Source organism: Hyperolius riggenbachi, chromosome 3 (assembly GCF_040937935.1).
Source record: "Hyperolius riggenbachi isolate aHypRig1 chromosome 3, aHypRig1.pri, whole genome shotgun sequence".
In the NCBI taxonomy this organism is placed as follows: Eukaryota; Metazoa; Chordata; class Amphibia; order Anura; family Hyperoliidae; genus Hyperolius; species Hyperolius riggenbachi.
Genome location: NC_090648.1, coordinates 423,779,983 through 423,793,037, shown reverse-complemented (window position 1 = coordinate 423,793,037; position 13,055 = coordinate 423,779,983). Strand labels below are relative to the sequence as shown.

The window sequence follows — 13,055 nt, the reverse complement described above, 5'->3', positions numbered from 1 at the left end:
CATACAGGCTGAAGACCTATATTGGCTGACTAGTTTTTCCATAGCAGGTCACACAACTGCCCACCTACAACTTCCTGGGAACTATAAGTTCCACTTTGTCTTGTCTTGAGGGCTTTTGGCTTCTACTGTAATGCAAGGGTGCTGGGAAATATAGTCTGACATCAGTTGATGTTTCTTTGTTGGGTGTCACCTGTCCACAGAGGGGAGAGAAAACAAGCTGAACTGTGCCCATGAGACACGTATTCTGCCCACCACTTTGCTTCCCCTCGTCACTTATCATCCTGATTGCAATTGGTCACTTTGAGATTTAGTTAGGCTTTAAAATGGAATTCCAATAAATGTTTTTGTTTCTTTGGATTTCATTGGCCTTGAGATTAAAGCTAGCCCCACCCCTTTTCTTTTTTTCCCTTTCCTCACCTCCAGACTCACCCACGTGCCAGGGAACGGAACGTGATGGAGTTTACAAGCAGTCTACAGGGTGAGTAGTGTTGTATCCATATTCATACATGCTCTGAAGCATAAGTGATCCAGCAAGCCTAGTCTAGATTTATTAAAGTGGATTGCCAGGCTAAAATTAATATATAACAGCCTTCCTGTAAAAGAAAAGTGATGGTTACCCGTGCTGCCTTGTTGTTCAAAGCCGTCCCAAAGACACACCCAACTTCTGGCATGTGGCCCCGCTTTCCCTCCCTACCCGGAGATAAACATGTCAGCCTCCATATCACTTTCACCTTGGGTCCCCTTTAAGCAAGACAAATTGCCTGGTTGTCCTGCTGATCCTCTGCCTCTAATATTTTTAACCACAGAAACTGAACAAGCATGCAGCAGATCAGATGTTTGACTGGATTAGCTGCATACTTGTTTTAGGAGTGTGATTCAGACACTACTTCACTTGCCTGAACAATCAACAGTAACGCAAGCAACTGGTAAATAAATTTGTTAGCCTCCATATCCTTCTCACTTCAGGTGTCCTTTAACCTCTCTGTGACTGCCTAACACATGTTGGGCTTGATTCACAAAACGGTGGTTTCCCGTGAAAAACGGTTATCGTGTGCAAAAATTAGCGCTTGAGCATTAACACGTTTGTTTCATGTGGACGCGACCGTTAACGCGTGAAAAATTCGCAACTGCGAATTTTTGCGCGCGATAACCGTTATCACGTGAAATTTCGCGCGAAGCACTTTTCACAGCGTGCTAACAGCACCATTTTGTGAATCAAGCCCATTGGCTGCGGCAGAGAGGCTCAGTTCTTCCTCAACACCGCCATATGGCGTCATCTCACAAGGAGCAAGGTTGGACAGGAACTCGCAAGAGCACCTGTCACTGTAAACAGCGGGCCCCAGCAATCAGCCTGCCAGTGGCTGATCAGCGCTGGCAGGCTGTGTTTTTTATTTATTAAAAAGATAAACATTTATATAGTGCTGACATCTTGCGCAGCACTGTACAGAGTATATTGTCTTGTCACTAACTGTCCCTCTGATAGGCTCACAATCTAATCCCCACCATAAGCACATGTCTATGTATGCATATTGTAGTGTATGTAATGTAGTCTAGACTCTAGGGCATAATGGGGGTTGGGGAGGGGGGGCTGGGAATAAAATGTTCTCTTTTTTTTTTTTTTTACAAAAATGTCAGCATTTTTTTTATTAGTTAAAAAAAACTAGTAATAGCAGCAGAACTCAATTAACACTAAAAGAAAGCTCTATTTGTGAGAAGAAAAGGACATAAAATTAGTTTGGGTTCTAAGTAGTATGATCGAGCAATAAACTGTTAGTTTTAAAAAAATGTATCACTTGTGCAGATGGTGTGGAGCAAGATGTGCATAAAACCTTGCAAACTGTCCATACCCTTTAATTATTTAACTAATAAACACCCATGAAACCATAGAATATTTGTACATTGTACACAGTGCTTTGTGCCAAGGCTGAATACGTTATACTCCTCATTATCTCTTAATTTCATGAACTCTTTTCCCAGGATTCCCCTGGAACAGGCCTCACCCATTATTTAAAAGTCTTGTGTCGCAGAGATTCCCTTTCAGTGGTGTTCTGGGGCCCAGCTGTTACTACATCATCCCAACAGACATCAGTGACACCCCCATATCTACTCATCCCAGTGACAGTGGTGAGACGGAGTCAGGAGACGGGATGCAAAGATCAGGTGAGCAGGTTGCAGCTGTGTTTGTGGGAGGAGTGGGGCTACACTGGGCCTTCTACATTAAAGCTATACATTTCTCACATTGGTATTACACCATCTGCAAGGAGTTTGTATGTTCTCCCCGTGTCTGCGTGGGTTTCCTCTGGATATTCCGGTTTCCTCCCACATCCCAAAAACATACGGATAAGTTAATTGGCTCACCCCTAAATTGGCCCTAGACTACAGTAATTACACTACATAATACATACATAGACATATGATAATAGTAGGGATTAGATTGTGAGCTCCTTTGAGGGACAGTTAGTGACAATACAATATATATATACTGTACAGCGCTGCGTAAGATGTCGGCGCTATATAAATACTAAATAATAATAAAAAAAATAATAATATTATTACTATTATACTAGTAAAAAAAGGCCCACCTGTAAAAACGTTCACTAGGCCACAGCCGCGCACATTCCCCTTTACGCTCGCAGTCGTGACCATTGCACAGACGTGCTCCCATCCACAACCGCTGCCTGAAGTCCGCCCACGAACCACCAATGCGCCGCAGGCACAACAGACACACAGACACAGGGAGTTCTCACTTTAGGCAGCCATTAGTTATACAGTATAGTATTCTGCACATGTTCTTCTTTTATGTAAATCTCGCCATCCAATGTGGCAAAATGATTGATTCTTCTTTGATTGGAATCGATTCAGATTCCTACCGGCAAGGAATCTATTGAAACATTGATCACACTTCAGCATTGCACCATTCGATGCAGGGCAAAATTGTGAGACATCAATCTACTAACACTTGCCCTGCCCCGATCAACCTAGATCTTTTGTCCTGTTCAAACTTTTGATCAATTTTTGGTCAAGATTGATTGGAAGCTGATAGATTTTGGGAGAATTAGTTCCCAGCAAATTCGATCAGAGTAATCAGATCTGCTGGGAAACAAACAGGAAAATAGAAAAATAGCGTATGCACACCTTAAGTGTACTGTAATCTCAGAGTGGTACTGTCACATCACTTGGCTGTGCATGTTTTTTTACAGATCAATTTATTTACTTACATCAACCTCTGTTATCAGCACAGTTTACCCGTGTACCCAAGGATGGGGGCATATTGGACACAGAGGCATGTTCCCTGCTCTATGCCATGCCCCTGTGTCCCCTTCTTGCTTCCATGCAACCCCCCCCCACCACCACCACAACCACCACGCTGTGGCAAACAACCCCCATTCGGAATCTACCGACTGGAAGCTTGTTGGTATACTAACATGGGGAAGGGGCGTCTCTTGCAGTAGAAGCACTCTTGCAAAACGCCCCCTCTGGCGTTTGGAACACCTCTTCCCCTGCTCTGCTTCTTCCCACCACTCTTCTGCCTCGCTGTGCTCTGTGTTGAGAAGTACAGAGCCAGAGCTGCAGCATTGTGACTTCCAGGGCCCATTTTGAAAACTAAACCGAGAGATCGCAAGGAGATAGACCGGCAGTAATTGACACTACCTGATCCGGCTAACCCCCAGATCAGGTAGTATGTCTTGGAGGGGTTTTTTTGGCTCAAGTTCTGTTCGAGTTCGTTTTTTTGTTAACTTAAAATAAATGGAAACTGAAGCTAATATCAGCAAACATATAGATGTGGGAAGGAAGAGGAGTATGATGTGACTGCACAGCGTGGCTGTCTGTCATGAACTGTTAACACACTAGGCAGAAGGTACATACTGACACCACAATTACTATTCATATTTGTTTCATCTTTGACGTGAAGCAAACTTTGATTGGGTAAAGTTGACCAGAAGACCTCTATTTGAGCTATATTGATTAGCTAGATCTGCCAAGGTGGCGGAATACTGCTGAGACAGGCAGTTGTTTAGTGAGACAAAAGCAGGAAGAGCTGGAAAGAATGCTGAAGAAAACCGAGGCACCCCAATCCAATCCAAAAAAGCTTTATTGGCAGGACCAAATACATTTAGCATTGCTAAAACAAAACATTAGCGTTAGTTTGGGAGGGGGTGGTTGAGAGATTATAGGTTTGGTGATATAGGTGACAGTATAAGGGGTATATAGTTCATAGGGGTGGGGAGGGTATCCAGTCTCTCCTGGGGCTTCAAAGTCTGCCTGTGCTGCCCTGTCTCTATCTCCAGGCTGTTGGCACTCAGACGGTACAGGCTCAAGGTCTGTCTGTCTTTGGAGTGGTGAAGTCTCTCCAGATATGTGGCTATTTTGTATACTCCTTCTACAGTGATTGGTAGATGGTGAATTTCTGGGAGTTCTTTATGTTGCTCCTCCATTCCTCTAGGTCTTTCAGCTTTCAATAGTCTATTTGGGCTTTTGTCAGGTTGTGTTTGGGATCCTGGCTGGATGCGTTGCTAACTCTTTGCTTCAGAGCATATGGTGTGGCCTGAGCCCTATAGTTCAGCGAGGCTTTATGGTGGTAGGTGCTGGGGCTGCTGTTCTGTATGTATGTGCACCCAGTATGAGAGCGCCCTCTGCTGGATAGTCAACCATAGTAGGAATCTGCCTAGCTCTGCCCGGCAAGCCAAGTTTGAAGTGCTGAGATGGACTTAGAAAAGATACTTGCAGAACTCTAGATGGATGACTTTTGTTGGGGTGGAGTCCCATTTTAGTTGATCAGGGTAGGTGACTGGGCCCCATACTTCACTGCTATAGGGCAGGATTTGGGTGATGACACTGTTGAATTTTTTTACCTTTACCCAGACTTTCACTGGTGATTTTAGGTGGTACAGTTGCCTTCTGATGTTATAAAAGGTGCTGCAGGCTTTCAGGGCCTCTACTGCTGGCTTGAATCTTCCTGGTCGGTTGACCTCCAGCCGCAGGTAGGTGTAACTGTTAGCGTTCACCAGTGTGGATCTGTGTAATGTAAATGAGGATTTCTCTGGAACACCATCACTCTTGTTTTCTTCGGGTTGAGGGGCAGTGCCCATGTGGAGCAGAAGATCTCCAGTACTGACAAGCTATCCTGTAGGCACCTCTCTGTAGGGGAAAGCAGCAGAAGGTCATCTGCCTACAGAAGGAACTTCCCCTCACAGTCATGCAGGGTGAGGCCTGGTGTTGTGGAGGATTCCAGGGCTACTGCCAGTTGGTTAATGTATATGTTGAAGAGTGTTGTGCTCAGGATGCAGCCCTGCTGGAAGAACGCGCTCCTCTATCCATTTACCTGAACACTGCATTGGTTCCCAGTATATGAACTCTTGATTACATCATTTGTTCGCCATCCTATTCCCCTCCCTAAGAGTTTTAGGAAAAGGCCTGGGTGCCACACTGAGTCAAATGCCTTTTTAAAATCCAAAAAGCAGGCATATATTTTCCCATGTGAGCTGTGGGCATAGATCTTGATGAAGCTGTGCAATCTGTAGATGTGGTTGGTGGTGCGGTGGTTTGGCATGAACCTAGCTTGGCTTTTGCTGAGTACTTCCTGCTGTGTGAGGAAGGAGAGGATCCTTTTATTGATGATGATGTTAAACAGAATGTGCATTGTGCTGCTGACACAGATTCCTCTGTAGTTAGCTGGATCCCATTCTTGTAAATGGGTGTTATGAGGCCTTTTCTCCAGAAAGGAGTCTGCTCTCAGGATGAGGTTGAATAGTCTTGTAAGTGCCTCATGCATGTTTAGGTGGGGGGGGGGGGGGGGGTATTTGATCATCTCTGGCAGGATGCCATTGGTACCCCTGGCCTCCTTACATTTTATCAGCTTTTTTTCTTTATCTTATTTCCTTCACTGTGATTGGTTTATCCAGAGGGTTTTAGAAGTCCTTGATTGTCTCCTCCATGTCCTTCGGTTTGCGGCTATTGGTTTCTGTTCCGGGGTTTCAGCATTTTCTGGGATGTCTTTGTAGAGGTCCCTGACCTGAAGTAGTAGAGCCAACTGTGGCCATTTTGCATACGGAGAGGGCTTTTCTTTAGTGACTATATGCTTTCAGGTCTCCTAGAATGAGTTGTCCTTTTGGTTGAATTATGTAGGGCCTTGTATGCACTGTAAAACCATTTTTGGGACTGTTTATTGTTGGGTCTCTTGAGGTTGATCTGCTTGAAGCCAGCTAGTTCTGCCATGGCATATAAGGTGTTATTGAAGTCCTTCACTGCGAGGCTGACACCTTAATTTGATTCATACAGATTGGTTTGAAAGTGTTCTACTAGTTCTTGGATTTTGGCTGTGTTGGCCATGTTGTTCGTGTATTCAATGGCAGACTGGCCCATTAGAGGGGCAGTGGCAGCTTATCGGTGGATTTCCGGTACAGCAGTCATTGGGTCTGTGTTCAGGGGTGACTATGAGAGCATCGATGTTAGTGGTGACTGTGTCTGTGATGGCATAGTCCACCTCACTGCTGCCCACATGGGAGTTTCATGGTAAATCTCCCAAGAGAGTCACCCCTGATATGCCCAATCATTATGTATTGGCAGAGGCTTCAGCACAGGTTATTATTATTATTTATTAGATTTATATAGCGCCAACATATTACGCAGCGCTGTACAATAAATAAGGTTACAGACAATGATAACAGGGGTGACAGAACAATACAGGTAATAGACAATAGATACAACAATGCAGGTAATAGCAAAAAGATACACAACACAATGCAGACAGTAGTACAATGCCAGATTAGTGTTTTCCCACTTTTGTTCACTGGCTTGTCATAGCTGTTTCTTGCTGCCTGCATTGGTTCCTGGTAGTAGCTCTTGCCTTCAAGTATATACTGTATGTGTTTCCATCAGAGGTCAAATAGTGCTTCTCTGTGCCTCTTCTGGCATTGAGGTTTCCATAGAGGAGCACCGTGTCCTGAGACGGGGAGTTTCAGGCTTCTCTTTGTAGGACCTCATAGATGTCAGGTTTGTAGTAAGGACTCTGGTGGGGGGCATACATATCAGACTGAGAGGTGAGGATGGAGCTCTTATTTTGATCCAGATATGGCTGTCTCCTCATTTGATTGCTCCTTCTTGTACTGATTAGTATGCCTCCTGAATGGTGGTCCTGTATAATGTTCTTGTTTTTCTGGGAAGATATGGTAAATTCCCTGTACCCCAGGGGTGCGAGAGATTCATCCTCTATTTGGGTCCATGTCTCCAGCCCTTGGATGTTCCAGCTACTGATAAGGGATGTCATTTTGAGTTGGTTTTCCTAGTTATGAGCAGAAATTTTTACAGGACTCAGTATTTTTTTTTTGGGGGGGGGCGGGGCACTATTGTGTCACCTCAGTATGCTACGTAGGTTGATAAGCAAGGTTCTGATTTCCACCTTGATGCTATCCTACGCTGCTCTGTGTTGCCATTGTGCAGCAGTCGGTTTCCTCTATGATTGCAGGCTCTCTCTTGGTGATGGGTCATTGTAGTTTACCACTACTCCCTCCCCACTATTTTGCACTCTCTCTCCCTGTCGTCTCGCTTTCTCCTAGACTCTCCCAACCACTTTGCTATCTCTCAGTTATCTTTCTCCTCTTTTGCTGGAAAGATGTCTTCCATATTTCTATACAGAACAGGTTGCAATGGGGCTCAAATGGGCACACTTCGGCAACACCTCACCTGCCTAAAATTGTGCTCAGAATAGATTAATATATTTAACCTTTTATAAGTCCGGGGTAATAACACTTTTTTTTACTGTTCTGTTTATAGGAAAACATGTGTTGGCCTCATTGCATAGTGAAGAAAAGTTTTCCAGGTAACAAACTTTTTCTCTTAGAGGTAACCTAAACTGAGAGTGATATAGATGTTTTATTTTAAACAATATAAGTTGCCTGGCAGTCCTGCTGATCTCTTTGGCTGCATGAAGCTGAATTACACACCTGAAACAAGCATGCAGCTAATCCAGTCTGACTTCAGCCAGATGACCTGATCTACATGCTTGGTGAGGGGCTGTGGCTAAAAGTATTAAAGACACAGGATCAGCAGGAGAGTCAGCCAACTGGTATTATTTTAAACGGAAAAATCCATAAACTTCTCAGTTTAGGTTCCCTTTAATCTTTTTCTCAAGATAAAGTTCTAGCAAATGTGTTTTGTTTGTCATAACCTGAAGAAATGTATTTTGTTTAGCTACAAGAGCCTGGGGTCTGGAGAGATGGCCTTGGAGGGGGATGCTGGGAGTTCGGTACCGCCGGGGGCAGTAACTAGGCAAGGTCTACTGCCTCTGTATGTGAGGACAAGAAAATCCACTACACCACCAGCTCCAGCAGACATGGATGAGCTGAATGACCATCACTCTGGTAAGAGAGCAACCAACACAGCTGATTATCGTAAAATCACATCTATTCCAAATACAGTGACAAAAAATATCCATCCCACTGATCACAATATCTCCTTCCCCCTAAAAGTGGAAGGACTTGTGTGAGAGGGGGTATGTTTACTCTCTAATTTTTTTAAACATCTCCAATCCTTTGTCGGGCGTCTAACATTGGCATTTTCCTCTGTGGGACCAATGTCAGACTCAGTCTGACATAGGAAAACGGGTTGTCGCTAGATGTTCAAGTGCCCATAAATGCCTAGGCATCAAAATCACCCCATACTCAGCAGAACTATATTGTTTAAGTTACTTGCCCTGGCTGCTACATAACATGATAACACCTGCGGAGGAAGAATGCATTTAATTCAGGACTTAGTGGGGTAGTGGAGGGGACATTTTTATTAATGATTACTAAAAAGCAAAGAATGAACATTGGTTAATGCATCACTCGACTTCCACGTCTGGCCCCACCTTCTCTCTCTTTGCAGAGAAGCTCTGACTGGTGCTATTTGCTGGGGGATATGCTATTCGTGGGGGGTGCACTTTGTAAATAATATTGCTACTGTAAATATGTATAGTGCGCTCTTTGAAAAAGCCATGAGGTGAAACATGTCAGAGTAACATATTGCATCACTTTTGTAAATAAGCACCTATCACTGTATATACCTCTTGCAATTTATACTGGACAGGCTGTGCTATATCTTATGACAGCTCCAAATTTGGTTAATTAACCCCTATTGGAACGTGTCTTAGCACATCTTAGCACACCCTGCTCGGTTAGTAGGGTATCTATATGACCACTGTGTGGAATAGCTACACCACATGTTAACACACAAGCTACACCACTAAGTGTTTGCTGATCTATTCCCTGGTATAACCTCTCGGTTAGTGTGTAGAGAAGAATGCCAAGCTGTTTACTACAGTAAACTACAGTAAATAGCTTGACGTTTTTCTCTAGGGAAAGAAAGGAGGCGGGGCCAGGCGCTGGAAGTCGGGTGATGCAGGGACTTGGGGACAGCATTGCAGGACAAGGCTTCTCGGGTAAATATAACTTTCTTTTACTTGCAGGATGCAGGATTTTCTTATTTACTCTGGAGGTCCTCTTTAACATTAGCACTATGCCAGTATTAGAAGTGACACTTTTGGAGTAGAGGCCTAGTCACAGTTGCCACCCCTGTGAACCCTGTGACCTCTATTCCTGCATGACTATTGTCAATGTTGCCCATAGTATCCACTTAGAGGTGCAGTAAGTAGTACATATGTATGGAATGCTATATCCAGCATATCTGAATTCTCTGCTGCTTCTCTTAACAGTGTTGAAGTTTTCTGAAGATCACAATATGCGGTGGAGGCAGAAAGAAACGTGTTCTTCTGTGCCAATGAAAATAGCAGAACAAAGTGGGAGTGACCATTGGAAAGAAGGCATGGCCATGACCGAGCTTGTAAAAAGAGAACTGACTCTCCCAGCTGTCAGTAACTCAAAAGACGCTAAAACAATTGGGGGAACTGAGGAACAGAATTATTTGTACCCCACGTCTACAAATATTCGGTATTTTGTTTTTTCTGTATTTTATCACACAACTCATACTGTAGCCAAACAAATCACTGTTGATATTTTTAGTGTAAGGACTGCGTCACAGTAGGTCTGATGCCACGCCGTTTCCAGGTGCAGACGGCAGCGGATCAACTACTATACTGAACGGATCCATGCTTTCCTAAAGGCCCATTCACACAGTCCTTCTTGCCAGACACAGGAATGTCCGTTGCAGTGTCACGATTGGCATTTCAGATCTGCAGGATAATTAGCGGTAGCAAATGCATTGACATAGCCGAGAATGTGGCTCGCTTCTGCCCCACAGGTATTGAGTCCACCTCAAGCAGACTACCTAAGCCTATACAGCACATTGGGAATGCTAAATCCAACAATAACAGTGCTCACAAGAAAAATTCAGAATACAGTGTTATAGGCCTAAAACACCAAATAATGCTCCCTATTGGGACTCGGGAGTATAGTTCATAGGTGGTCCTTGATATGTGCAATATCCAATCAAAGTCAATATGTATATATGGTGGTAGCACTCTTTATCAGCCAGTAGGTATACAACAGTAAAACCAGCACTTTCAATCCGGATCTACCCTTCAGTTTGGGTCTCACAAGATGCTGCAGCTGTTCAGGGACCATCTGCGGTTCTGGGGTATAGGCCACCCCAATGCCTCTCTGGCACCACTGATTCAGCACAGCATCCTATTTTAAGGGAAAGACAAACTCAGTCATGAACTAGCCAAATAAGCAGAGGTCAATACAGGCAGTAAACTGGGAAGGTCAAGCAAGCCGTTATACATGCAGGCACGTTATTTTGTCTGTTTAGCTTTGGGTGTGCTCCTGGATTGCTCTGCGTGTATATCGACCTTGGCTTGTTTGACCTCCCAATTAACTGCTTGTATTGACCTCTGCTTCATATCCTGGATTATCTACCCATTTGGCTGGTTCTTGACTTTGAGTTTGTCTTTCCCTCAAAATAGGATGTTGTGCTGAAGCACTAGTGTCAGAGAGGCCATAGCATCCGGTGAGTCCCAAACTGAAGGGGGGATCCTGATTGAAAGTCTGTTGGATGAAAAGTTGGGTGTGTATACGGCTGGCAAACAAAAAGACGTCCAACTGATAACAAGTTGTTCTCCAGATCCAAACGGTGGATCAATCTACCCAACTATCATGCAGGTTGGCCTTATTTGTACAAGTCTGTTGATCATATTTGTTTTCGAATGTGGACATGTTGTGCAGTTTGTCGTTTATTATTTTAGTGTGTTGGTTGTTCAATTGGTTGGCATGTGTGTACCTACTTGTCAGGTAAACAACTTGTTGGAAAATTGGTCATGTTGTGCGGTAGGTTGTGCATTATGTTGGACGTGTGCATGAGCTTTTACAGAGTTTTATCAGCAGTACGTAGTTATCAGTGAGAGTTACGCTACAGTACACCGCAGAGAAACATGTCATGGAGAGCTCTGGATTCCTACTCCTTGCAGTGAGAAAAACATAATAAGGAACACAGCCTAGTTCAATGCAGGATAGGAACTGTACATACACATTTACCTCATTGTGGGGTGTATTTATGACTACTTTGGGCTGATAGAACTGAGTACGGCATCTTATGCAAATAGTGCAAGCGCTGTATGCACCCAACACATATCTTTCTCCTTTCAAGTGCAGTGTTTATGCTCATGACAGGAGCAAAGTTATTTGCATAAGTCATGGTAAAACTTACTCTATTTGTGTAGGTAGCAGCATGCAGTTTACATAGCGCTCAGTAAGTGTAATGTGCTAACAGTTACTTTGCGCCATGTTGTTGATTGCTAATGCACTGCCTATTCAATTGTATGGGCATGTTTAGATATCTCACATTGTAATGGACTTTGTTATCCTTATGCACTTTCTACAGTGCATTTCTGGATAACGTGTGCGAAAATGTACAGCAGACCCGATGCATTGCCGAGAGATCTGGATTGCTGGCTTGCCTTGTTTGCATCCATTGTTCTCCTCCTTCCCCCTCCTACCCTTCATAGCAACAGAACATAGAACAAGCCCCAAATTGTCACCCAAGGCAACAAGTCCCAATCCCTGCGGGCGACATTCTTCAAGTGTGCATGATTTATCTATTATCAAGCAGCATCAAAACTGAGAAAACTCAGTTCTCCCTTTGGACACCACACAGAACTAAGGATCCAATTGTACCTCAAAATTATTCAGGTGTTTTATGTCATGCTGATAGATGTTCCCCTAAGGAGGCTGCAGTGCCACAGGCTCTGAACAGTAGTGTCGCTCCCTTGGTTATGCAGTGTTGTAGGGCTGTGTGATTCACAAATAGAAATAAAAGATGGCTATTTTGTTAGGTAAAACAAGATATAATATTTTGTCCTCTACATTTATTGTAGGCATGTGCAGAATTCCTTACCAAGGATGGCAGATCACACATCAAAGTCTTCCAGCACCACCAGCATTCCGCCCCCCAGGAAGCTAAAAGTCCGGTCCAGCAATGGGATGCTGCAGAGAAGGAAGATTGGAAGACCATCCTATCCCCACCCAAAGGAAGAACAAGCTATACCAGACAGACAGCATCCCTCCCTCCCTCTAAACACCTGGAAGGACATTCTGATTGGACTGGAGGCAGGTGGAGGTGAAGCACCTGCAGCAAGTATTCCCTTGTGCTTAGAAAATCAACTCCTTATTCCCTCTGCACCTAAACAGGACATCAGGAAAGAGAGGACTAATGGCTATGTCACTCTGACCAAGAAACCTGGACAGCGGGGTGGACTGGTGCCACTTTCAAAACAGTCCCGCAGGTCCTCGAACTCTGACTTTGGCTTGAAACCTAGTTAGTGCTGCCTGACCACCTGGGGCAAATAAAGAGGTGGCATTGCCAACATAGCTTCAGAACCATCCACACTCCATGTGTTTTGAACAGTATTTATGGACTTTTTGCTCACTATACAAAATTAATACAATTCAGTTCACAGTACTATCCTCACCGGTCACTACTTTACGTGAACCCATGGTGAACCTTCAGTCAAAAATCAGATACTTTCCCAAGAAAAGGTAAGCCTCTGGATCCTCCAGGGCTTCCCGTGTCCTCCTCGCCACTCGCTGGGACCCTCTGGAAGGATCTGGTCGCACTCCTCTTCA

At 44.2% G+C, this 13,055-nt stretch overlaps 1 protein-coding gene across 3 annotated transcripts in view; it reads left to right on the top strand.

Annotated features, from left to right (window-relative positions):
• The window catches only part of AGBL3 (AGBL carboxypeptidase 3), a 357,981-nt gene extending 345,181 nt beyond the window's left edge, over window positions 1-12,800 (top strand). For all 3 annotated transcript variants that reach the window (XM_068277556.1, XM_068277557.1, XM_068277555.1), the window contains 6 exons: window positions 424-478; window positions 1,978-2,160; window positions 7,774-7,819; window positions 8,191-8,360; window positions 9,692-9,926; window positions 12,308-12,800. In XM_068277556.1, the coding sequence (XP_068133657.1) occupies window positions 424-478; window positions 1,978-2,160; window positions 7,774-7,819; window positions 8,191-8,360; window positions 9,692-9,926; window positions 12,308-12,752 (1,134 nt within the window). In that variant the 3' untranslated portion in view covers window positions 12,753-12,800. The remainder of the gene's footprint in view (window positions 1-423; window positions 479-1,977; window positions 2,161-7,773; window positions 7,820-8,190; window positions 8,361-9,691; window positions 9,927-12,307) is intronic.
• The last annotated feature ends 255 nt before the right edge of the window (window positions 12,801-13,055 follow it).